The following is a 27,844-nucleotide window of genomic DNA, read 5'->3' on the forward strand; positions in this document are numbered from 1 at the left end:
TGAAACTTCCACATCATTGCATTCCGTTTTTATTTACAATTTGTTCTTTGTCCCAACTTTTTTTGAATCGGGGTTGTATACACAGTATATATTTTTGCCATATCTGACTTACTGTGTGGAAGTTTGGGGCAACACCTATAAAAGTACCCTGCAGTCAATATACATTATGCAAAAGAAGGTAATAAGAATAGTGAATAATGTAGAATACCATGAACATACTAATGCACTGTTTCTAAAGTCAAAAATACTGAAATTTAGAGATTTAGCTGATTTCAAAACTGCATAATTTCTGTATAAAGTAAGACATAATTTACTTTCTGGCAATATTCAAAAAATGTTTATAGATAGAGAAGGGGGGTATCACTTAAGAGGGAGAGGGAACTTGAAACAGCCAATAGTTCATACCATGCTGAAAAGTATGTGTATATCTGTCTGTGGAGTGAAGCTGTGGAATAGTTTACCTGTTGAAATTAAAGAGAGTAAAAGTGTTGCACATTTCAAGATAAAGCTTAAAAACATTATACCTGAGAAGTATAGAGAGAAATGTATGGATAGTTAAAGGATTAAATAAATGTTGCTTTATATATTTTCTTTCTTTTTTTTCTTCCATCTTTATGTTTTTTATATAAATTTATATTTATTTAAATGACAGTTATTTCTTTTTCGTTATTGTATTTTATTTGTATGGCTCTTTGGACCATCCTGTAGGGTAAGTGATTTGTGGGTTAGGCACTTACCTATATAAGCTTTGCTTCAGCCTGAACCCTTTTCGGTCAGACACAGAACACAGGGTGTTTGTGGTGACTAAATTGGCTTGTATTGTACATATACTGCTGTTGTTGACTGAAATAAATGAATTCATTCATATATATATATATATATATATATATATATATATATATATATATATATATATACACACACACACACACACACACATATATATATATATATATATATATATATATATATATATATATATATATATATATATATATATATACATACACACTATATATATATTTTATATATACAGTACCAGTCAAAAGTTTGGAAACACCTTCAAATTCGATGTTTTTATTTTTTTATCCTACATTGTAAATTAATACTGAAGTCATCCAGACTATGCAGCAACACGTAAGGAATCATTTAGTAAACTTTAAAATGTTAATCAAACCAAAATATGTTTTAGATTTTAGAGTCTTCAAAGTAGGCACCTTTTGCTTTGATTACAGCTTTGCACACTCTTGACATTCCCTCAATCAGCTTCATGATGTAATCACTAGAAATGATTTTCCAACAGTCTTCAAGGAGTTCCCAGAGGTGCTGAGCACTTGTTGGCTGCTTTGCCTTCACTCTGCGGTCCAACTCATCGCAAACCATCTCAATTGGGTTTAGATCAGGTGACTGTGGAGGCCACGTCATCTGACAAAGCACTCCATCACCCTCTTTCTTGGTCAAATAGCCCTTACATAGCCTAGAGGTGTGTTTTGGATCATTGTCCTGTTGAAAGACAAATGATGGGCCCACTAAGTGCAAACCAGATGGGATGGCATGTCGAGAACATTTCACACTACAGACCTGGATTCAAAGTGAAGGGTTATCAAAATTGTCAATAAAACATTTCTCAGTCAAAATAAGTAAAATATAGGGAAAGTGTCACTGAATGAAATGTGTGGCACCCAGCTCTATGTTTGGCTCCCCAAGGTCAGTGCTTGTGCCTATTCCAGAACACTCTGCTGTTATTGCTGAGGTTCCTGACAAAGAGCTGCTTTCAATAATGATCAATTTTTAAACAACATGCCACAATTTTAAAATATAAAATGTTAAAATATACCCCCCCAACACCACCATCATGTATATGGAACAGTAGGCTAATGGGCCAAAAGAACCTGTTATTTCACAGTTTGTGACCCTGCCAACAATCAGCCAGATCAGAGGCAAGAGTATGGACAAAATTGATGTGTTTTTTCTTTTTTCTTTTAAAATCTGGAAATATCGTAACCGACCAGCCTCCCCATTTGAAAGACTACCAGCCGCCACTGGATGAGTCCAAATTTGAGATTTTTGGTTCCAATCGCCATGTCTTTGTAAGATGCAGAAAAGGTGAGTGGATGGTTCCTACATGCGTGGTTCCCACAGTGAAATATGGAGGAGGAAGTGTGATGGTATGGGGGTGCTTTGCTGGTGACACTGTTGGCGATTTATTCAAAATCGAAGGCACACTTAACCAGCATGGCTACCACAGCAATGTGCAAAGCTGTCATCTAAGCAAAAGGTGCCTACTTTGAAGAATCTAAAATATAAAACATATTCTGGTTTGATTAACACTTTTTTGTTTACCAAATAATTCCATATATATTTCTTCATAATGTCGATGACTTTAGTATTAATCTACAATTCAGAAAATTTTAAAATAATGAAGAACCACTGAATTAGAGGGCGTTTCCAAACTTTTGACTGGTGCTCATATATACATTATATCTATACTATACACACACACACACATATATATATATATATATATATATATATATAAAGTGTATACTGTGTGTGTGTGTATATATATATATATATATATATATATATATAGTGTATACTGTGTGTATATATATATATATATATATATATATATATTACACTATATACACACACATATGTATACTATATAGTGTATACCATGTGTGTATATGAGTGATTCCACGCTTATGGGTACTGAAATGGGGACATGAACTTATTTTTAAAAATTCACCTAAAACCATTTCTTTTTTTTACCATCAGGTCACAAAACATGTAATCTTTAATGAATGATATGTTAAAAGATAACTTTAATTTTCTGAGATGTAATAAAAACATATTTATATGCCAAAGTCAGAACGTAACAGAAGTGTTGTGGACATATATATTCTCAATTTTAACAATGTAGAATTACTTTTTGAAACATAGGAAGGTGATGTTTTAGCAAATATAATTAATAAACATGTGTAGTAGAATAAACATACACATTCTTCAATAAGATTAACATGGTATATAGCTAGATTGTAATTAATTTGTAACAGACGCGAGATGGACAATCATAACAGAAGTAATGTAACAGACATCATTTTGGAACTCATAGGCTTGACTTTGGCATATAAATATGTTTTTATTACATCTCAGAAAATTAAAGTTATCGTTTAACATATCATTCATTAAAGATTACATGTTTTGTGACCTGATGGTAAAAAAAGAAATGGTTTTAGGTGAATAAGTTCATGTCCCCATTTCAGTACCCATAAGCGTGGAATCACACACACACACACATATATATATATATATATATATATATATATATATATAAATAAAACACTATACACACACATATATATAGTATACATATATATAGTGTATACTGTGTATATATATATATATATATATATATATATATATATATATATATTACACTATACACACACACATAAATTTTTCTTTATTTATTGATATGCTGCTGTGATCTGAGCCCTCAAACAGTATTTCGTCGTCATGTGTAATGACAATAAAGAATCTATCTATCTATCTATCTATCTATCTATCTATTGGAATGGTGCTGGAAACAGTGAAATACAACATTCCACTTGACACTGCAAGTCAATTTTTTTTAGACGAACTGTAGTTTGAAAATTAGAGGGAAAAAAGCCAAGAGAGGCAGTTATATATACTACAGTTCCGACAGACAGCAGAATACAACACAGCAACAAAACCTATCAGCCATGAAGTCGAAGGCGTGTATCGTGACCTATCGGTATGTTGTTTTTCCCCAGGAAAAACATTTTCTGTTGTTTCTAAATTTCTAAAATACTACAGACACACGAATCGAGCATAACTGTCAAAATCACCGCCATCTCTTCGTCCCTAAACACATGAGCACAGGCTTCTGCCTTGAAGGCGTTTCCGGTTTAGCCAGCGCTTAGAGGATTCGGATATTGCGCAAAGCCTGTCGGGATGCCGTTGGCCGGTGGGCGCCATATTGGAGTAGAACTATTGTTATAAAAAGAGACAGGGCTGCTGTTAGCTGAGTTTATGTTTTCTTCAAGTGTGATTTGAACGAGAAGGTATTTTCTACGAAGGGTCATGAAAGAAATGTCAGCGTAAGTTAGCACCGTACAGCAGCGGGCTTCCTGTCCTAAATGACTATTTGAGATGCTGTAGAAGTCGTTGCTAAGCTAACTAGCCTGCTAGCGTATTTTGTATTAGCTAGCGTGCTTAGCAGGTAGAGCATCAACAGTCAAAATGTCCTTTACGAGATTGGTGTTCTTCATGGAATTCACAGATTCTCCAGTCATGAAAAACGAAATTGTCTCAGCATAAAATACGGGATGACATTTGCGTTGTTGACTTTGTGTTTAGGTAATATTTATTTGTTTACCAGGCGAAGTGCTGTCTTCGGAGGAACGTTAGATCGGATAAAGGAACTGAGGTTAGCACTGCTGGAGTAGCTCTACAGTGTTTGTAGTTAGCTCGCTAATCAACACAGCCCGCTTCTCGGGTAGTTTTTGTCAGTTTTTCACATCTGTTAATTGATAACTTTGCACTGCAGTGACTTACGTGTCAGTGTGAGAACAGTTTTAGCTTGAACGCACTCACGTTAACTTGGTGGTCACAGCAAGCGACCACTGACTGAGTATGGACTTGGGTTAGCATCCTTATTCCACAATGTCAAAGTCATTTTGACAGAAGAGTTGCCTATTGGACGTGCGATTATTATTATTATTATTATAGTAGTGTTATTCCAATAGAAGAAGCATACATTAGTGAACTGGTGTTCTTGGTTTATCTTACTCTGTCCCAGTATGTGTCAGCCATCTGAGCAGTTAATAAAACTCTATTGTAATTCATCAGTTCATAGGTGGTCTGTGTTTTTTGCTTTGTTTTTCCCCCAACAAGTGCATGAAGTACACTACCGTTCAAAAGTTTGGGGTCACTTTGAAATGTCCTTATTTTTGAAAGAAAAGCACTGTTGTTTTCAATGAAGATCACTTTAAACTAATCAGAAATCCACTCTATACATTGCTAATGTGGTAAATGACTATTCTAGCTGCAAATGTGTGGTTTTTGGTGCAATATCTCCATAGGTGTATAGAGGCCCATTTCCAGCAACTCTCCCTCCAGTGTTCTAATGGTACAATGTGTTTGCTCATTGCCTCAGGCTACGTTTACACTAGACCGTATCTGTCTCGTTTTCTTCGCGGACGCACTGTCCGTTTACATTAACCCCCCTGAAAAAGCGGGGAAACGGGAATCCGCCAGCGTCCACGTATTCAATCTAGATCGTATCAGCTCCGGTGCTGTGTAAACATTGAGAATACGCGAATACGCTGTGCTGAGCTCTAGCTGGCGTCTCATTGGACAACGTCACTGTGACATCCACCTTCCTGATTCGCTGGCGTTGGTCATGTGACGCGACTGCTGAAAAACGGCGCAGACTTCCGCCTTGTATCACCTTTCATTAAAGAGTATAAAAGTATGAAAATACTGCAAATACTGTTGCAAATACTGCCCATTGTGTAGTTATGATTGTCTTTAGGCTTGCCATCCTTCCACTTGCAAGTAATAAGTGATATGCGCTGGGATCTCACACACAGCGGCTCAGTCCCGAATCGTGGCTTGTTCACTTCACTCGCGCGCTCTGTGAGCTGCGCAGGGCCGGAGTGCGCACCCTCCAGAGGGCACTCGCTGTTCAGGGCGGAGTGATTTGGAGCGCAGGATGCCTGCGGAGCCGAGCGTATCCGCGTATTGGTGTTGCTGTGTGCACGGCTAACGGTTTTAGTGTCAACGCGAATCGTTTTAAGAACGTTAATCTGATGATCCGCTGATTCGACGTAATGTAAACGTAGCCTCAGAAGGCTAATGGATGATTAGAAAACCCTTGTACAATCATGTTAGCACAGCTGAAAACAGTTGAGCTCTTTAGAGAAGCTATAAAACTGACCTTCCTTTGAGCAGATTGAGTTTCTGGAGCATCACATTTGTGGGGTCGATTAAATGCTCAAAATGGCCAGAAAAATGTCTTGACTATATTTTCTATTCATTTTACAACTTATGGTGGTAAATAAAAGTGTGACTTTTCATGGAAAACACAAAATTGTCTGGGTGACCCCAAACTTTTGGCCGGTAGTGTATGTTTTTAGGAAACTCTGGAATTATAACAGCATTACTTAGTTTTAGGTAACAAAAGTTTACTGTTCATTTTGTATATAGTACTTCTGATAACCAAGCTTCTAATTATATTTCCTGAGTTTTACAGTTCAAGATATGATAACCTAGTTTAAAAGTATTGCAGTATTAATGAGCCGTTTAAAACGCACAAGCTGGTGGTGAAAGTAAAAAGAAATTTGCTGCAAAATCCTTGTACGTGGGTCTCTGTACACAGGTAACAATTAAATTTTAACAATACTTATAACCGCAGCGGATGATGCAGCCAAAGGGTTTTCAGTGCAGTTGATCTCTTCTGTGCTGAGAAATGGATGTTGCAGTTGTATAAATGTTCGGAGAGAGAGAGTTGTAAAATCCATCAAACCATGGCACTGTAACAAACCTAATTTCCGAATGAATGTGTGTGTAGGAAGGGATGACTTCAAAAGGTTTACAGAAACTGGTAGTCATGTCTCTTCTTTCATAGCTAAATAAAATATCCATATATATTGTGTACTATGAAAAGATCCTCCATTATCAAGAAATATTTGTCCCTCAATTTCACTCTTCTCCCTCTCAACAGTTCGGGAAATAATATGCTTGGCGGGCAGCAGCCTCAGAAACACTATGGCATCACGTCTTCAATCAGCCTGGCCTTTCCCAGGGATATTGACCACATGTACACTCAGAAACTCATGGAGGCCATGAAACCTTTTGGAGTGTTTGAGGATGAAGATGAGCTTAATCACAGGTGAGTGTTGTAAGCCTGGGAGAAGGGAAAAAAAAAAATATATATATATATATATATATATATATATATATATATATATATATATATATATATATATATATCTCAGGGCGGCACAGTGGTGTAGTGGTTAGCGCTGTCGCCTCACAGCAAGAAGGTCCTGGGTTCGAGCCCCGTGGCCGACGAGGGCCTTTCTGTGTGGAGTTTGCATGTTCTCCCCATGTCCGCGTGGGTTTCCTCCGGGTGCTCCGGTTTCCCCCACAGTCCAAAGACATGCAGGTTAGGTTAACTGGTGACTCTAAATTGACCATAGGTGTGAATGTGAGTGTGAATGGTTGTCTGTGTCAGCCCTGTGATGACCTGGCGACTTGTCCAGGGTGTACCCCGCCTCTCGCCCGTAGTCAGCTGGGATAGGCTCCAGCTTGCCTGCGACCCTGTAGAACAGGATAAAGCGGCTAGAGATAATGAGATGAGATAATCATCTCAATGGCCAAAGGGGGCGGGGAAATCACCTTTCGTATGTTTAAGATCCCAGAATTAAGTTATTCGCCAAAGGTGACGTGAATATTGGTGAATAATAACTGAGACAAAGTGGAGGTTATTATTCACTGAGCCTAAGGTAGATAACTGTTTTAGTATAAATACACAGGTGATTTTTTAATTTTTTTAAAAAATCATTTATTTCAAACTTCAAAAATGACATGCAAATGTTATGCCTGCAGACTTGTGTGACTTATCTATGCTGAGTCACATAAAATGTTTTTGTTTTGAAATGGATGAAATAAATAAAAAATCCACCGTACCTTTTAAGTTTTAGACCAAACTTCAAAGCATTTTTAGTGCTTTTAGGAACGGCGTTTTCTTTCATAATTTGTATTTCTTCCTCACTTACGGTGACAATGTGATTGGCAGCCGTTTTGCCGAGTCGTTCGAGGTGATTGGTCGAGAAATTCAGACTATTTCTCAATCAGTTCGTGCAATTTTCTATAACTGCCTACGTATTTATACTAAACTTCCTTTAATCACCCAACATGAGTACATTTTGGCCTAATCACCAATATCACTTCATGTAAAGAGATCAGTTCAGAATAAATGACTTGAATAGAGAAACTGTATTTTTCAGTTGCATATACTGATTAATGCCCAAGTCCTAAAAAGTGATATTTTATATAATAAGCATTTCAGTGACATTCTATTGAATGTGTATTGCACTATGTAGTTTCTACAAGACTATTATTATCCCTATTGTTGTACATGTGTGATACCAAAAAAAATCAACCTGGTGTATCTAAAATGTTTCAGTTCCCCCATATCACATCTTTGCTTGTGATGTGCAAAACAGTTAGAAGATTAAAATAATTTTCGTCTTCTATGATTTTATGAAGTTTGATTTTACTTTGGTGCTGCTGTTTGATCTGTGGCTGTATAAAATCATAGGATAACTTCAAATTAATTATCTAGTCATTTTGTAATGTAAATTCATGTGATTATCAATTTTCCACCTTTCATTATTGTAATGATTGGTGTGATTTTAATAGCCCAGATATCAAATTAATATTTTAGAATTATCTTTATGTACTTGTTTGAAACCTGTTGCTTTGCTGTTTTGAAATGCATTCATATTTTCTCGCTTATGATCCTTAGTTTTTCATTGTAGACTCATAACAGACATGAGTGAGAGAGTGAGTGTCAGTGTATAGTACCATTTTCCAGTAATGTATATTAAAATGCTTGGGCCTAAAGAATTAACAGCTTCATCCAGTTGCGCATTTGTAGTGTACTGAGATTTTTCTTTCTTTCCCTGTTGAGTGACCAACTAAACTTCAGAGGGTTTTTTTTTTTTAATTATCATTACAGGCTTGCAGTGCTTGGTAAACTGAATTCATTTGTTAAAGAGTGGATTGCAGAAATCAGTGAATCAAAGGTAAACCTACCTACCTATATTCTCTCTCTTTGTCTTTGGATGAATGTACCTCTCTCCTGAATTAAGGTTTCCTGTTTCAGAATCTGCCACCTTCAGCTGTAGCAAACGTTGGGGGCAAAATCTTTACCTTTGGATCTTATAGACTGGGAGTGCATACAAAAGGTACACTTGGATTAGTAACTTGAAAAGCATCTTTTTAAGTCAGATATTCACACCACATGTAGCTTTTGACTAGAATGAATCTATACCTCAAATGTGATCTGCAGGTGCCGATATAGATGCCTTGTGTGTGGCACCTCGACATGTTGAAAGGAGTGACTTTTTTGCATCTTTTTTTGAAAAACTCAAACAGCATGATGAGATCAAAGACCTCCGGGTGACTCTTCCTCTTTACTCTTTGTCTATTTGATTGGACCTCAATTCCTAATAGTTAGATGTGTGGTTTTATTTATCTGAATATTTCTATTTCAGGCTGTGGAAGATGCATTTGTACCAGTGATCAAATTCAAATTTGATGGAATCGAGGTTAAGTGGATACACATTGACAATATTGTCAGCGGTGTCGAATGTGAACAGTACTTTTGATTTTAACCTACATTTCTTCCTTTACAGATTGATCTTCTTTTTGCAAGGCTTGCCCTGCAGTCTATCCCAGATAACCTGGACCTTAGAGGAGATTCTCTGCTCAGAAACCTGGATATTAGATGTATCCGTAGTTTAAATGGTAATCCTTTCCGTCCTGTTGAAGGTGCTTAACCATGTCTGTTTTCATTGCTCTATTTTTAGTTGTTCTTCTGTCCAACATGTCTTTTCTCTGAATGCCATGTGGTGCAGGTTGTCGTGTTACTGATGAAATCCTATATTTGGTGCCCAACAAAGAGAACTTCAGACTTACTCTACGGGCCATCAAACTGTGGGCTAAGCGTAAGTCTTTACTGGAACATTTCTTCTTTTGCAAATTCTGTTTATGTAGGTTTTCTTCAGACTTGCTGTAACGTTAACATCAGATTGATGTGGTGTTGAAAAGTATATTCCATAAGAGTGCTGCTTGTCTGCTTTGTCACAATGCATCCCACTAAATACCATTCATCAGCACTTGGGGGTGTGATGATGCATCAGTGTGACTGTGTGCTTGCATTCTGTTAATTGTGCAACGAATGCAATTGCTCTGTTTGAGCACTAGATGTCCCAATCTGCATAATACAGGGTGTTTTAAAAAAATTTCATATTATTTGAGATGTAAATATCCCAGAAACTACATAGTCTAGGCAAATGAAACCGAGCAGGCTTAATGTTGAGCAATATAAGATTTATTCCCTAAAATTTGAATGAGAGATTCAAATGTATGTGGATTCCATGAACGATTTCACAAATTTTCAATATTCGCAAACCCGCTCAACCGTCTCTTCCGATGCTGGTGGCCGTCCAGATCCTTTTGCCCTGCGCAGACAGCCTTCCTCTTTGAACTTTTTGTGCCGTGTCCAAATCTGCATTGCAGTTGGTGCATTTTTAGAGAATTCTCTCATAATGCACGCTGCACGGTTTTGTTCGACTGTGTTCAAACGTACTCTAACGCACAAAACGCCTTTTCTTTTCCAGTGAATGGCATTTCTATATCTAAAAAGAGGAAAAAAAATTAAACACAATTTTGACCCGTTTCCACACATGCTGTTAAAATTTGAGGTCAACTGAACGAGAATTGGCAAAGTTATTAGATTGTGAAATATCAAATTTTTTGAAATACCCTGTATATAGAGTATACTAGTCACATGATCACATTATTTTGTGGAGATCCTGCACCTTTACAGAGCTGTTTGGCACTTGGTTACATCACCACATTTCCATCAGGCTTTTGAACCACGGATTATAATCACCATCTACCTCTATATTTCCATCAGGCTTTGAACCATATTAGCAATTTTGCACAAGACATTGCACAGTATATCTACCTCTGTTTGCACGTTGTTTGTTTGCCTCTTTTTTTTTTTTTTTTTTTTTTTTTTTTTTTTTTAAATGTTCATTTTTTTCATTCTACTTTTTATATTTTGCATTCCATATGCACTTTATTTTATTTCATTTTTTTTATATTTCTTTGTATATTGGTAAGCATAGTTTGGTCGGGCAGTTGCAAAATAAGAATTATTACCCAATAATAAACCGCTGTGTCTCATTGTGTATATGACAAACATCTTGAATCTTATAACTTCTTAAAACGGGCTTTTCGGTAGCTTTCAAACGACAACCACTTTTTCTTCTCTCCCCCCCATGTTGTTTTCTATTTATTGGGTTATCAGAATAAAAAATTCCAATACATTGTGTATATATTATTTGATACTTTGCCAAACTTTTTACAAAAAAAAGGCGTTTTCTGAAATAATGCTGTTAAGGTCCACGAGGGGGCGCCAGAACACTGCTTATGTAGAGCTCATCAGCGATCCAAATCTGTACTGAAATTCTCAATTGCTTTCTATTTCTTGCAATTTTGAAATATTAGGTACTTATAGTAGATAATTAGTTGATCTTAAGTGTCCAACAGTTAGCCAATTGTTAACATCTGTGCACTGTGTGAAACATGAATGTTTTAAATGACCTACACCTACTTGGAGTTTAAGCAAGATTTTCAAGATTTCATCCCACCCCTTCTTAAATCTGTTTCCAGGTCGTGGAATCTACTCCAACATGCTTGGCTTCCTGGGTGGTGTGTCCTGGGCTATGCTGGTGGCCAGAACCTGTCAGCTTTACCCAAACGCTGTGGCTGCCACACTTGTCCATAAATTCTTCCTTGTTTTCTCCAAATGGTATGGCCCTTAAAATTCAAATAAGCCACAAGTTTACCACTTAGTAATTACACACCGAGCATATGTATTGAATTGTTCTCTCTCTCACACACACGGTTGCACAAAGTGTGTGTGTGTATACAGTCGTGTTCAAAATAATAGCAGTGTGTTTAAAAATGTGAGTAAAACTCAAAGTCCTTATAATTAGTTTTTATTTCCATGCACTGGGAACACAACGTTATATTCTACATCAAAACATGAAGAAAAATGCATCAATATTTTAATTACTTGAGAGAAAATGGAAAAAAAAGAATATTGGACTGTTCAGAAATATAGCAGTGTCTGCATTTTTCAGTACAAACTCAAATATTTACTGTATAAACTGAAAAAAAAATCTTTAGGATTTAGCGTTCCTCTGAATCACTAAACTAATATTTAGTTGTATAACCACGGTTTCTGAGAACTGCTTCACATCTGTGTTGCATGGAGTCGACCAACTTCTGGCACCTGTGAACAGGTATTCCAGCCCAGGATAATTTGACAACATTCCACAATTCCTCTGCATTTCTTGATTTTGCCTCAGAAACAGCATTTTTGATGTCACCCTACAAGTATTCTATTGGATTAAGGTCCAGGGATTGGGCTGGCCACTCCATAACTTTCATTTTGTTGGTCTTGAACCCTGATGCTGCTCGCTTACTGGTGTGTTTGGGGTCGTTGTCTTGTTGAAACGCCCATTTCAAGGGCATTTCCTCTTCAGCATAAGGCAACATGACCTCTTCAAGTGTTTGAATGTATGAAAACTGATCCATGATCCCTGGTATGCGATAAATAGGCCCGACACCATAGTAAGAGAAACATTCCCATATCATGATGCTTGCACCACCATGCTTCACTGTCTTCAGAGTGTACTGTGGCTTGAATTCAGTGTTTGGGGGTCGTCTGAAAAACTGTCTGCGGCTCTTGGACCCAAAAAGAACAATCTTACTTTCAGCAGTCCACAAAATGTTTCTCCATTTCTCTTTAGGCCAGTCGATGTGTTCTTTGGCAAATTGGATCCTCTTGAGCACGTCTTTTTTTTTTTTTTTTAAACAGTGGAACTTTGCGGGGGCTTCTTGCCGATAGATTAACTTCACACAGGCATCTTCTAATTGTCACAGTACTCACAGGTAACTTCAGACCGTCTTTGATCACCCTGGAGCTGATCATTGGCTGAGTCTTTGCCACTCTGGCTATTCTTCGATCCATTCGAATGGTAGTCTTCCGTTTTCTTCCACGTCTCTCTGGTTTTGCTGTCCATTTTAAAGCACTGGAGATCATTTTAGCTGAGCAGCCCATTTTCTGCACTTTCTACGTTTTCCCCTCTCCAACATTTTAATCAAAGCATGCTGTTCTTCTGAACAGTGTCTGGAACGATCCATTTTTCTCAGGTTTTCAGAGAGAAATGCGTGTACAACATGTGCTGGCTTCATCCTTAAATTCAGGCCACCTGATTGACATCTGTTTTTTCACAGAATGAATGACCTCACTAATTGAACTCCACACTGCTATTATTTTGAACACGTCCCTTTCACTTAATTATTCGATTACACAGACTCGGGAGCATGCATATCATGAATGTTGGGTCTGTTGGTTTTCTATGACTCTACTACACCTACTGGTAAATTATCTGCCATGTAGTAATATAATTTCTACCAAAAACAGTGATTGATCTGGTTAGTCATGTTGGACTGCTATTATTTTGAACACAACTGTGTGTGTATGTGTGTGTGTGTATATATATATATATATATATATATATATATATATATATATATATATATATATATATATAAAATGAAGTTTCTCTTTGAGTGGTGAATATTTTCAACACCAAAAACTTCATGTCTTTGTGCCACCGTGCAATGTTCTTTATATTATATTGACACATCCACAAAAAAAAAACAAGTTAATCAAAATAATTTGAGTTTTGATTCATTTTGCCATTTTGACAATGCGCGTCTAGTCCGCGGGAAAACATTGGGATTGACGTCATCGGAGTGAAATATTGGGGAATATGTCACTTGGCTCCATGATGCATTTTGTATGGAAAATGTGAGTTTTTCAACACAAGTTAAACTTCATGTCTTCAAGCCAAAGTGAGATTTTATTATATAGACACATTCACAAAGTACCTAAACTTATTAGAAAACTTGAGGAAATTGATGAATTGACAAAGATTCAGGTCATGATTTTGGAGCTCCATGTCCAAGCTGTAGCTTGTATGAAAGATATAAATGGCATGTTTCCTAGTAAAACGTGTGTGTGTTTACATATAAATACATGCGTGCGCGCACACACCGAATTTCTATATATAATAATAGGTTGTTTAACAATTTGAGTTGTCCATCTGGTAGTGGCCCTGTCATTCTACATGTTACCCACAGGCTATCATGGTCGATTTATATATATATATATATATATATATATATATATATATATATATATATATATATATATATATAAAATATAAAGTCCATTTCCGATGCGGGCTTCTGTGCAACATACTTTTCCAAACAGGGTTTATTCATGAAATAATTTTGATTACTTTCTTAGAGCACAAATTTGTGATGCAATGCAGGCAAAAACACATTCAGTGTCAGTTTTCTGCTTGGCACGCTTTCCACGTCGGCACCAGATAACTGCTGAATCCTTTGAACTGTTTTCAGGGCTCAACATTAACTTTTAAACCCATTTGCCCCCTGTTTTGTGAGGGGTTTTTTTTTTTAAGGAAAACCAGAGAATAGTTGTGAATTGTGACATAAAATGAAGATCACACACTGAGTTGAAGTTTGATTATTGATTGTGTTTTATTAAATTTGGTTATTGGTTACTTTTTACTTGTAATGGACAATAACAATTTTATCCAAAATAGTTTTTCCTGCCTTAGCCAATTTATTTCCATTTCACATGCATGCAGCTGTTGCAAAGTTGTTTGTGTAGAACTCTCTCAGACTCTAGGTTCATTATTTGATAATGTAGAAATCATAAAATGGAAATCTATAACAGTTTGTATGAAGAAAGTAATAGGGTGCCAAGACTTATGAACAATACTGTTTGAGAACATTTATATAGGGTTTTTTTTTTTTGTTAGGTTTATTTTTATCTGGAGGTGGATGATCTATATAATTGCACAAGACTGTGTTCCTCTGATAACAGAAACAAAGCTCCAGCTCTCTCTGCTCTTAAAGGAACAGTCCACCGTACTTCCATAATGAAATATGTTCTTCTCTGAATTGAGACGAGCTGCTCCGTACCTCTCCGAGCTTTGCGCGACCTCCCAGTCAGTCAGACGCGCTGTCACTCCTGTTAGCAATGTAGCTAGGCTCAGTATGGCCAATGGTATTTTTGGGGGCTGTAGTTAGATGCGACCAAACTCTTCCGCGTTTTTCCTGTTTACATAGGTTTATATGAGCAGTGACATGAAACAAAGTTCAGTTACACAAATTGAAACGTAGCGATTTTCTATGCTATGGAAAGTCTGCACTATAATGACAGGCGTACTAACACCTTCTGCGCGCTTCGACAGCGCATTGATACCTTCACTCAGGAGTTGTACCCTTTTTTTTTTTTTTAAAGACGGTGGACGGACCAGGGCATTCGCCCGCCTGGCCGTGCCCGACGAGGAGTGCTCTTGGCCGGCTTGGGAGGCAGACGGCAGCCCCTCCTGGAAGTGTGGTTTTACCATGGGCCTCATGCGGAAAAATGACAAAGTCCCAATTTTACCATGGGGCTCGAGTTGTACCATTTTTTTAGACAGGGCGGACGGACCAGGGCATTCGCCCGCCTGGCCGTGCCCGAAGAGGAATGAAGGTATCAATGCGCTGTCGAAGCGCGCAGAAGGTGTTAGTACGCCTGTCATTATAGTGCGGACTTTCCATAGCATAGAAAATCGCTACGTTTCAATTTGTGTAACTGAACTTTGTTTCATGTCACTGGTCATATAAACCTATGTAAACAGGAAAAACGCGGAAGAGTTTGGTCGCATCTAACTACAGCCCCAAAAAATACCATTGGCCATACTGAGCCTAGCTACATTGCTAACAGGAGTGACAGCACGTCTGACTGACTGGGAGGTCGCGCAAAGCTCGGAGAGGTACGGAGCAGCTCGTCTCAATTCAGAGAAGAACATATTTCATTATGGAAGTACAGTGGACTGTTCTTTTAATCTGTTCTGTTCTTTCAGGATTTATCGCACATGCCACTCCTTGTTGGGTTTTTTTTTTTTTTTTTTTTTTTTTTTTTTAAATGCCAGAGTTGTTTGAAACCAGTCTGGGTTTTCGGTGTCGAATCAGGAAGTGACTTCTTCACCTTTAAGAAAATCAAACACTTTCATGAAGGAGCTAACTCGAATGCGAGCAGAAAAAAACCAAAACGAAATTCTTAAGCAAACTCTTCCGTCCTTCCAACTTTGTTTTTGTAAAACATTTTAAATACAATCGTGAATTTCTCTAGAGTTTTCAGGCTGAGCTCCTCTTGTATTCTTTAACCACTCGTTTCCTCATTGTTCTTGAAGCCTTTGCTTCTATTTAATGTTTTTGCTTGATAGCGGGGAGACAGTAATACCTTTATCTGTTTCTCTGTTTGAACAAATTAACTATATCGAAGACCAATTAAGCCTTGCTTGCTTGAAAGACTGTCTGTCTGACCCCAGCTGTAATTCTCACGTGATGCGTGACTTCATGCACAAGGGGTCTGTAGACAGTATGCATACCACACTACAACAGCAGGAGTGCATAAAATAACTTGCAAAGCAGTAAATAAAACCGAGACTAAGGCCTCTGCATGCTCTTGCGACAAGGCTTTCGCAGATAGCTTTTCACAGACAGTTGTAATTTATCGTTGAGCGGGGAGTAATAGGCGTGCGCGATGTTATTCACTGCCACAACGCAAGGGGGCACGAAGTCGCGAAATCGCTAGGAGTAGTTGGTGGGTGTGGTTAGTGGAGTGTTTATCCTCCGGTTACTTATAATGACTAGAACTGGAGTCGTATAGATGTACGTACTTCCTCACTTCCTTGATCAACCGCTCTTCGTGCTGCTCCATCTTCGCTCGTGTTTTTAAAAATGGCGGTCGTGAAAACAAACCAAACTGGGAAAGTAGGGAAGCGGAAGTGCGTGTACAGCGGATGTAGAGTGGACCAATCGGAGCCCTCTTGTCTGCGACGCTGTCTGCGAGGCTTCTGCGGTGGTCACAATTTTTGGGAGGTGCGCGCAGAGCGTCTGCGAAGGTGAGGGGGGGGGCTACGCAGACACTGTCTGCGATGCTATCTGCGAGGACTGGGTTGTCAGCATAAATTGGCCTTAGAAAACAGCCAAGACATAATGGTGGATGTGGAGGGAAAGTAATCTCATCGCCCCCTACTGGATGCGTTCCAACCTCTATGGCAAAATGAATGGGAAGATCTTTAAAAAAAAAAAAAATTACATTTCGGGTTACACGTCAAAGTTAAGACAATGGCTTCCATATGTTGTGCATGTCGGGCAGCTCTATCGATTCTGGTGATCATACTTTTATTTTTTCCACCGATTTGAATTGTTTTGAATTTTTTTTAATAAGCTGATCAAAGACTACACGGACCCGACGTCGCGCATGTGACGTCACCGCGAGTCTAGTGCCTTTCCAGATCTGTAGCAGGTAGCGGCTGGTGAGTAGCCTACATCAACATGCCGATTTGTATAGCGTGGTTGGCAGAGTATTTCTGTACCAATAAGAAATGCATCCCTCGTGGGGATAACCATTACAGATCAGGGCATGTAGTCAACTGCCGCTATTCACAGGGAGAGCTGTCAGCACTCGTAAGGGCTAGTATGAAGAACAAAACTTATCAAGCCTACTGCTGACGTAATATGAGCGACTCTGACTAGACAGTTTGGTTGTAGTCCATTTCTGACAGGTTAGGCACAATTTCAATCTTTTAAAAGACAGTGAAATTTCACCTGATACTTTCACAGTTAGTAGATAATCCCAACATATACAGTGGTGCTTGAAAGTTTGTGAACCCTTTAGAATTTTCTATATTTCTGAATAAATATGACCTAAAACAACATCAGATTTTCACACAAGTCCTAAAAGTACATAAAGAGAACCCAGTTAAACAAATGAGACAAAAATATTATACTTGGTCATTTATTTATTGAGGAAAATGATCCAGTATTACATATCTGTGAGTGGCAAAATTATGTGAACCTCTAGGATTAGCAGTTAATTTGAAGGTGAAATTAGTCAGGTGTTTTCAATCAATGGGATGACAATCAGGTGTGAGTGGGCACCCTGTTTTATTTAAAGAACAGGGATCTATCAAAGTCTGATCTTCACAACACATGTTTGTGGAAGTCTATCATGGCATGAACAAAGGAGATTTAAGCAATTCCAGCGTTATGGACGTGACACTTGAACTCAAAATGGCAACAAATGACCCAGTGCATGTTTTATTGTCTCCCATTATTTAAACAGGTGTTGCATATTTTAAGGCTGTACCATACTGGAGAAGTGATAGAACAAGAACAATTCCCATAGTACATCTAGGGCATGCCAGAAAACGCCAATAAAAGATGCGTTATGGATGTGACAGAAAAAGTATCGCTTTTCTTGGGTGACTGTACATTTTTATCAAACTCTGTGAAATTGTAAACCTAATGTCGAAATGGAGATATCCATTTGATAGAGGGGTCCAAGGTAAATATTAAAAAATCTTTGTTTAAAATATTTTGTATTTCATGCAGAGTTTCGGAAGGAAAAGTCAGCGTTATGGATGTGATGAAATTCCGTTATGGATGTGACGCGTCTGAAATAGACATGGCATATGTTTAGAAAATCAGCAATTTAACCACCATAACCCTTTGGAAAAACTCTCTAAATATCAGCTAAAACTATCAAAGTTCTTAAATAATATTTAGGATGGCTCTTGTTTTGCTGTTTTGTGGATTTTAGCATACATTTTTGTGGCAATAATATAGAATTGTACATGATCAAAGTTGATTTTAGCTTGGGTTTTACATTATAAGAAAGACTGACAGTGACATATATTAGGTTGGTTACAAATTGGTTCAACTTGTTCACATCTGTAAAATACAGGCCTAGGTGATATCTCTGGGAGTGGTTTTGATGTATTACATGTTGCTTTTTTTTTGCATGGTGAGGTTGACATTTACATGGAATTGCCCATTTCTGAGGACCTCAGAAAAAGCATTGTTGATGCTCATCAGGCTGGAAAAGGTTACAAAACCATCTCTAAAGAGTTTGGACTCCACCAATCCACAGTCAGACAGATTGTGTACAAATGGAAGAAATTCAAGACCATTGTTACCCTCCCCAGGAGTGGCTGACCAACAAAGATCACTCTAAGAGCAAGGCATGTAATAGTCGGCGAGGTCACAAAGGACCCCAGGGTAATTTCTAAGCAACTGAAGGCCTCTCTCACATTGGCTAACGTTAATGTTCATGAGTCCACCATCAGGAGAACACTGAACAATGGTGTGCATGGCAGGGTTGCAAGGAGAAAGCCACTGCTCTCCAAAAAGAACACTGCTGCTTGTCTGCAGTTTGCTAAAGATCACAAGGACAAGCCAGAAGGCTATTGGAAAAATGTTTTGTGGACAGATGAGACCAAAATAGAACTTTTTGGTTTAAATGAGAAGCGTTATGTTTGGAGAAAGGAAAACACTGCATTCCAGCATAAGAACCTTATCCCATCTGTGAAACATGGTGGTGGTAGTATCATGGTTTGGGCCTGTTTTGCTGCATCTGGGCCAAGACGACTTGCCATCATTGATGGAACAATGAATTCTGAATTATACCAGTGAATTCTAAAGGAAAATGTCAGGACATCTGTCCATGAACTGAATCTCAAGAGAAGGTGGGTCATGCAGCAAGACAACGACCCTAAGTACACAAGTCGTTCTACCAAGGAATGGTTAAAGAAGAATAAAGTTAATGTTTTGGAATGGCCAAGTCAAAGTCCTGACCTTAATCCAATCGAAATGTTGTGGAAGGACCTGAAGCGAGCAGTTCATGTGAGGAAACCCACCAACATCCCAGAGTTGAAGCTGTTCTGTACGGAGGAATGGGCTAAAATTCCTCCAAGCTGGTGTGCAGGACTGATCAACAGTTACCAGAAACGTTTAGTTGCAGTTATTGCTGCACAAGGGGGTCACACCAGATACTGAAAGCAAAGGTTCACATACTTTTGCCACTCACAGATATGTAATATTGGATCATTTTCCTCAATTAGTAAATGACCAAGTATAATATTTTTGTCTCATTTGTTTAACTGGGTTCTCTTTATCTACTTTTAGGATTTGTGTGAAAATCTGACTCTTTTAGGTCATGTTTATGCAGAAATATAGAAAATTTTAAAGGGTTCACAAACTTTCAAGCACCACTGTACAACACATTTTTGGGGGGTGTACAAGTTCCATGTCAACTTTGTGTGTGGTTTTTGTTTTTTGTTGTTGTTGTTGTTGTTTTAAATCAGGTCCATGGGATTTTCAGTAGTATGGCTCTCAGCTTAGGATCGCTGTGTTTCACTTTCCCTCCCTATACATAGTGGGAGAAGCTTTTAGGAACTGAAATAAAATCAAAAAGCCTAATTTTTGTGGTGCTAGTTCGTAATACAGGGGGCTGCAAAAGTAGGTATACAGTAATGAAAAACATTTTTATTGATTACACAAACGTAGACCAGTAATAAACATAATAATCCCTCAAATGTTCAAACTGTTTGCCCCCGGCATTCACACACTCCACTAGTCGAGTGTGGACACCATGCACACTCTGGTACAGAGGTCTTTATCAGCATCAATTTCCTGGCAAGTCTCCCATATGAAGTGAATCATGGCATCAACAGAACATGGCTTGTGTACAAAAACCCTATCTTTTACACATCCCCAGAAAAAGAAGTCCATAGGGGTGAGATCCAGCGAACGTGGTGGCCAGTCAACGGCTCCCCGACATCCAATCCACCTGTTGGAAAATTCTTTGTCAAGTAGTGCATGCACACTGAGTGCGACGTGCAGTGGCGCCCCATCCTGCTGAAAATAGAAGTTGTTCTGCTGATATTGTTTGCGTATAATCCTTACTGTATACCTACTTTTGCAGCCCTCTGTATATGCTCATTCCAACTTGCGCTGGTCAGGCATGTCAGGGACATATCCCACTTGTCCTGGGCAGTCAGGCAGTGCTTAATGTCAAGCCCTGGTTTTCCCAACTTTGTACTTGGAAAACACCACCAATTTCATCATTAGAATTATCTGATTATTCACTGCTGAAATTGTTTACCAGATGTGGATGGTCCTTTTTCTGAGGTTTGTACAGATATCAAGGTCAAGGCTTTTTTTGTTTCAGTTCAACCATATAGAGTTGGTACAGTACACAGTTAAAACGAAACCTTTCTCCCGGACCGTGGTGTGACAAACATCACAGGACTACAAAACTATATATAACAAAGGGCACGAGTGCAGCGAGTGCAAACGTTGCAAACTGTCAACCACATACAGCATAAAGTGCAAAAACCACTAGCACAGACAGTACAGTACCAACCAGCACCCATCACTGATGTACAGAAAGTTTGAGTGTCCATTTTGAGGTAGTACATGTAAGCATAGTAAAAAGTGATAGTGCATTATTGTTCACTGTGCGAAGACCTGTGGTGGGAGTGGTGTGTTCAACAGTCCATGTCCATCAGTCCGGTCCCTCAGAGTTGAGAAGTCTGATGGCATGTGGAAAGAAACTATTACGGAGCCTGGCTGTGAAGAATGCTTCAGTACCTTTTTCCAGATGGCAGGAGGGTGAAGAGATTATATGAGGGGTGCGTGGGGTCCTCCACAATGCTGGTGGCTTTCCAGATGCAGTCTGTGGTGTAAATGTCTTTGATGGAGGGAAGTGGAGGGGGGGTTCTTTGTTTGTTTTTCCAAAAGCAACATTGATTTGTCTGGGCATAGGTTCTGCAGAATGCTGGATGATGGTATGCATGGCTGAACCATGTGGAATAATTTGCAGTGCAACCACTGTTCAGTCTTGTTCTTTGCAGCTGTTTCCATCTCATCATAAAGATACTTAATAGGGTTGAGATTCATAGACTGTGCTGGCCATGAAGGCAAAAAAATTGTTTCTGGAATTGTGATCGAACTCCCAAGCCTTTTTTTTTTTTTTTTCCTTTTTTTTGTCTACTACGTCACCATTGAAGGTCATTGTTTATTCGTTTAGCTAGAAATGCTGGTCTCACTGATTTGCAGTCAAAGTATGCATGGCTTGAAATGTTTGTGGGAAGGTTGGTAATGGACTTTGAATAAACTTCCAGTTCTGTAGAACTTTTTTTTTAAAGAGGTTTTTTTTTTTTTTTGCTCATTAGGGAGTGGCCAAATCCTGTCCTTTTAAAGCAACCTGAAGACAGTAATTTGAATCTGCCAGTCTGGGACCCACGGGTAAGTGCGTTTTTGATAAACAAGAACCCCCGGAGGCTAAGAATGGAAACTTGAAAACACTTTCATATTCCACCCACTCAGATATTTACCTGTTCTTTCTTTAGGTAAACCCATCAGACAGGTACCATTTGATGCCAATTATCACACCTGCATATCCCCAGCAGAATTCTACCTATAATGTGTCCACCTCCACCCGCACCATCATGAACGAAGAGTTCAAATATGGTTTGTTTTAAGTGCATGACACTCTACTGCAACAGTTCTCAAATGTTTTGTCGCCAGGGACACTTAACTATAAATTCCATGGGCTCCTTAATACAGATTGATTTCATTAACATTATGCAAATGTGTACAGTTTTTTTTTTTTTTTTTTTTTTTTTTTTAATATAAATAGAGCCACACAGCTTTTTATTAAGGTGACTGTTTGTGGGCTGAATTATTGAGGGTTGGCTTTTAAAACATTAAATTCAAGGGAGCAGTCAAATAGGCTAATAACTAGAACAACTCAAACAAATTTGCTAGCTTTCCTAATGGGGAGTTGCTATATCACCGCTATAACTAAAGTTATGCTATGGCTAGACCCTATGGCTACGCATCACAGGCTCCTGGGGGTCCCCAGACCCCACTTTGAGAACAGTTGTACTGGAAGCACTAATCCTATTTACAAAACATTTTTTTGTTTTTTCTTCTTCTCCCAGGCCTTACAGTTACAGATGAAATTCTTCAGGGTAAGGCCGAATGGTCCAAGTTGTTCGAGCCACCAAACTTTTTTCAAAAGTACAAGTATGTATAATAACACATGGTTAATGGCGTGGTTAAATATTTCAATATTGATAAGTTGCATAAATACTGAGACCTCGTGATCTATTTGTGTTTTTGTTAGACATTATATCGTGCTTACTGCCAGTGCATCCACTGAGGAGAACCACCTAGAATGGTAAAAAGAAAATTATTAGTTAATGCATTTATTGATTTTTTTTTTTTGTGATATAATCAGATTGTGATGGTTTTCTGTTACTATTTATACTGGATTGGTTTGATGCTCAGTCTCTGAATTTCCTGTTTTAAGATTGAAAGCGAAACATTTGAGGGTAGTGATTTTTGGAAACTTTTTTGTTTATTGCAAGCAATTTAACAAGAAGCATTTTGCAATGCCCTATTAATGGATTACTCTGGTTGAGTGGCAAGTAGTGATTCACATCATTTAATGTGTATTATTTTCTGAGGCTGTAATTATCTGTGGCCTTTTGTGTAGTCTCCTCAGTACTACAAGGAGTCTTCTATAAAAATAATACTTTTTATTTTTAATGCGACTCAAGTCTTTGGACATTTTTGAAATATTTGTACATTCACAATCAGAAGAGGCTATAACACTGTGGATATTCATGTGGTCCTCTGCTTTCCTTAGGGTTGGGCTGGTTGAATCCAAGATTAGAGTTCTGGTTGGCAATTTGGAGCGAAATGAATACATCACTCTTGCTCATGTGAATCCGCAGTCTTTTCCCTGGTCAAAAGAGAGCCGTAATGAGTGAGTATCTTTTGCATAATATTCACATACCACATTCAAATGCTTGAGTGCCTCTTGTGTAGCAATACCTCAGAGCTTTGGATATATTAGCCATGAAGTGTAGACTTGGTTGTGAAGGATTTACTGTCAACTTGGTTTTTACAGCAATGACTTCGTTTCGATGTGGTTCATTGGAATAATTTTCAAAAAGTTGGAGAACGCTGACTGTGTGAACATTGATCTTACTTATGACATCCAGTCCTTTACAGACACTGGTAAATTATTATTATTGTAATAAATGTGTATATATCCTGTGTAGCTTCCATCGTTTGGATAAAGTTTTAATGTTAAAGGAATAAAGATTTTGCTTTCTGTGCAGTCTACAGGCAAGCCAGTAACATTAACATGCTAAAAGAAGGGATGACCATCGAAGCCACACATGTGAGGAAGAAACAGCTACATCAATACCTGCCCGCAGAACTTGTGCACAGGGGCAAGAAGAAGGTAGAGGCATTCTCTGAACATGAGCTGGACAATTATCACCTCATAAAAATGGATTTTTTTTTTTTTTTTTTTAATTTTATCAACAAAGTGTTCTCGAATATTGATGACTGGTTAGTCCTGCGCAGCTCACACTAGTGATGTGACTTTCAACAACCCTTCAGAGCTTGGGAGATCTGAATCGCAGTTCAAATGGTGGTGGGTCTAAACGCTGTTCACTGGACGGAAGTCAGCTGGACAGTTCCAGAGACACAGATACAGGCACCCCATTCAGCTCTCCTACCCCAATCAACAAAACCTGCAAGTCAACCTCCACACCTGACGACAGGTAATTCCAGTCAGAAGTGATTTTTATCTTGTAACGCTGTCCAAATATTCCTATGCTTTAGTTTTCCTGGCTTGACCTGTGGCTATTTTTTTCTGCTGTTTAAGTAGTATTACCCCACCCAAGCCTTCAGCTCCCATGTTTATGGATGGCTCCCCATCCTCTGAATCATCTCCAAAGAAAGGGCCAGGAATGTCCATTCCAGTAATTGGAGCAAGTGAGTGTTTCTTGTGCCCCTTTTTTTTACCCCCTTTTTAATTGTTGTCTAATGAAGATATGTACTTATTTAGTTTACATCAGCTCCTAGAGGAATTCTTCTAAAGGGTGATCATATTCATTACCAGTCAGTAGTTTGGACACCTAGTTCAGTGGTTTTTCTTTATTTTTATTAAGACACTTTAGGTCTCTTAATGTAATGATGGACGTTGTTTCTCCTTACTTAGTTGAGCGGTTCTTGACTTACTAGGGATTACTACAGTTGTGGAATAAGGCTATTTTTTTGTTTTTTTTTAATAATTTGATCTCAAACTCATTAAGAAGGCAAGAAATTCCACTGATTACCATTTGACGAGGCACACTTAATTGAAAAGCACTCCAGGTGACTACCTCATGAAGCTGGTTAAGATAATGCAAAATAGTGTGTAAAGTGTCAAGGTGGCTACTCTGAAGAATCTAAAATATGAAACCCTTTTTTTTTTTTTTTGGTAACATTTTGTTTACCACACAATTCCATATGTTCCATCTGTTATTTCATAGTTTTGAAGTTTTCAGTATTGTTCTACAATGTGGTATAGTCAAAATGTAGAAAAACCTATGAAATGAGTAGGTGTGTCCAGACTTTTTACTGGTACTATATATTTGGTCTTACCACTTTCTCACACATTCCCTCTCTCCCACCTCAGAGACATCGGTCACCCAGGTGGCCAAGCCCACAGTGCCAGTCACAGGGAGTACCATTCCCACGGTGGTGGGCCGAAATGTGATGCCGCGTATGAGCCCACCCAACACCAGCTCCTCTGACCTGACCAACGGCCTCAATGGAGCTGCACCTAAGAGGCCCCACTCACCTTCAATGGAGGATTCACACAAGAAACTGAAAGACACAGAACAGGTAAGTAGCCCATTTCCATCCAAATTGTTTACTGTGATTCAGGTGCACTAGTAAGCTTTATTATATGACATTTGGTTTAGCATTCTCCTTTCGTTTGTAAAGTGATCTGATGCATGCACTTAAGTTTCTATATTTACCTTCTCGCCTCAGTTATTCTTTTGAGCCTTATGACTGTCAAATATTTGCGCTTCACTATTTTCTGTGTCCCTTCAAGAGGCTTCTAATGTGAATTCTATTATTTTTGTACAGCAGGTGTTCTCAGATGATTATACATTTAAAGAACCATACCTGCCTTCCTCTAATGGCCAGGAAACAGTAAATGGCCCAACAGGGGTAAATTTTAACTTGCATGTTAATATCTCATATATGGGTTTTTGTTTCTGTAAACCTTTACTGCATGTGTAATATAATTGTGTGGGAAATCTCCGTTCATTAAAATCTTTTCTGAACAGGAGGGTCATGCAGTTACAAAGCCTATGCCCATTCCCACTATCGATACATCAAGGACACAGGTATTTGGAATGTCAGGATCCTTGTGATTCAAAATGAAGTAAAGTAGTTTTGTATGATGAGTGTCTTTTTTTCAGAGACTGCCCAGTAAAGAACTGCCAGATGCTTCCTCTCCAGTCCCTACGAGCAACCTGCGTGTCATTAAGAACTCCATCAGACTCACTCTTAACCGATAGCAGTGAAATCTCCATAGGTAATGGTAAATGTGGCAGCCATTCCAGGATTTTTTTTTTTTTTTTCTCCCGTCATCTTAATTTTACCATCATTCAGACGGTCTGCCTGGAGGCTACTTGAGAGAGCCAGATAACTCTGGACAGAGTCAATGCTTTTAATTTCAGGTTGCCACAGGTGCTCATCTGATCTTCCTTGAGACGTTGTAAAACATTGTCAAAAGTATTAGACTATGGTTTTTATATTATATATATATATTACATGTGTATACTGCCTCAATGTGTCAAAAATAATTGCTAAGTGAACACCTATCTGAGTGTTTTGAAATGTAACTTGTACAGTAGATGTAGTTTGTATATAATGTCTTTAAAGTCATTGTTAATCTTTCTATACCATTCTATTGTAGTTTTTACTAACAAAAAAGTTTAAAAAAAAAATTGTGTAAAGGAGAGTTTTTGTTGGATCCCCCCTTTTTCATTTCCCAGTCTTTTACTATGACCAGTCATGGTTTCGATTAGTATTTAGACCAGGACATTTTTGAAGGCTGACTGTGCCTGCCTTGTCCTAAACATGGCCTGCTGTCTGATATCAACCCACTGACCAAGCACATGTGTATTTACTGCCCCTGCAACAGACTGTGAAGGTTGAGGTTGGATATTGTTTGCAAGGGCAAGGGTGGACAGAGCCAGGTCATGTTAGGCTTGTGTTTTTGCTGAAATGGCTTGTATTATTGCAGTATGAGCTCAGAGTGAAGTGTGTGTGAGAGAGACATTATTCCCTGACTTTAGGGCTTCACCCCTGCGCCTCCCATGGAGGTTCCTTTGGCAGCAGCATATTACTTTCAACAACAAAACAAAAAGGACAAATGCAGAAAAATCCAGTACATTTTTGTTTGTCCACAAACCACTGCTCCCCCATAGCTGTACAGTTTAAAAAAAAAAAAAAAGTATTAAAAACGAGGCTTGCTACTCATTTTGGGGTTTCTTCATCTTTTATTTATTTGCTTATTTGTACCGAATAACTTTTTTATATTGCAGGCATTGCGGATTGAGATTTCTTCGAACCTCATTTCCACAAACGGGTTTTGACATTTCGTGTTGAACTTGTTTTGGGGAAAATACAAACCCTATATACACACACACACACACACGTTTGTTTTTGTAGAGTAAAAGCTCTTTCAATACGTATTTTTGTATATAATGTATTCTGCCTCATTGAAACTGAGACCATAAAAAAAGTTACAAAACCCCATAACGTCTGCTGTCTTCACTGCACATCTATTTGTTTATATACTCTGTAATTTCCATCGGGGTGCACACACGCATCCATTTCCTCATAGGAAGTTTGGTGGAATCGTCCTGTCTCGCTCCTTTCTAGGTCGGGCCAATTTTATTTATTTTAAACACCATTTTGTAAATTGAGGTTATGTACGACAAACTAAATAATTAGTGGGAATGTGGCGGCTTCTTTATAATTGCGCCACTTGTGTCTGTAATTCGGAGGAACACTGGAGGCGTCTTAACACCATGTGGTGCCTCTCTGGCAATTTAACCATCTACATTTCCCGAAGGTCCTTCTAATGATCAGAATAAAGGCTCGGTATTAGGAGTGACCTGTACAGTCATATCTGGGGCGAGTC

At 38.4% G+C, this 27,844-nt stretch overlaps 1 protein-coding gene across 4 annotated transcripts; it reads left to right on the top strand.

Annotated features, from left to right (window-relative positions):
- The first annotated feature begins 3,983 nt into the window (after positions 1 to 3,983).
- Positions 3,984 to 27,460, top strand: papolg (poly(A) polymerase gamma). 4 transcript variants are annotated; one of them, XM_060926071.1, is made up of 22 exons: positions 3,984 to 4,127; positions 6,755 to 6,922; positions 8,777 to 8,843; positions 8,924 to 9,005; positions 9,110 to 9,219; positions 9,315 to 9,368; positions 9,456 to 9,567; positions 9,678 to 9,767; positions 11,503 to 11,641; positions 22,008 to 22,080; positions 22,185 to 22,305; positions 22,779 to 22,863; positions 22,964 to 23,017; positions 23,489 to 23,608; positions 23,753 to 23,862; positions 23,967 to 24,091; positions 24,253 to 24,416; positions 24,521 to 24,630; positions 25,316 to 25,524; positions 25,774 to 25,857; positions 25,977 to 26,036; positions 26,112 to 27,460. In XM_060926071.1, exons 1-22 carry the CDS (start codon positions 4,111 to 4,113, stop codon positions 26,208 to 26,210), a joined length of 2,253 nt encoding a protein of 750 aa, XP_060782054.1. In that variant the 5' UTR covers positions 3,984 to 4,110; the 3' UTR covers positions 26,211 to 27,460. The 4 variants fall into 4 exon arrangements, with proteins under 4 accessions (XP_060782054.1, XP_060782055.1, XP_060782056.1 ...); XM_060926072.1 differs by having other exon boundaries at positions 25,777 to 25,857; XM_060926073.1 differs by having other exon boundaries at positions 24,524 to 24,630; positions 25,777 to 25,857.
- Positions 27,461 to 27,844: the final 384 nt, after the last annotated feature.

This window comes from Neoarius graeffei, chromosome 7 (assembly GCF_027579695.1).
Source record: "Neoarius graeffei isolate fNeoGra1 chromosome 7, fNeoGra1.pri, whole genome shotgun sequence".
Lineage (NCBI taxonomy): Eukaryota > Metazoa > Chordata > Actinopteri > Siluriformes > Ariidae > Neoarius > Neoarius graeffei.

Bases quoted from the DNA above. Each gene is read 5' to 3' on its own strand.
- papolg (XM_060926070.1), top strand. From the start codon at position 6,690: ATGAAAAGATCCTCCATTATCAAGAAATATTTGTCCCTCAATTTCACT. The intron at 9,006-9,109 runs GTACACTTGGAT...TGTGATCTGCAG, and splicing joins ACTGGGAGTGCATACAAAAG to GTGCCGATATAGATGCCTTG. The intron at 9,220-9,314 runs GTGACTCTTCCT...TTTCTATTTCAG, and splicing joins ATGAGATCAAAGACCTCCGG to GCTGTGGAAGATGCATTTGT.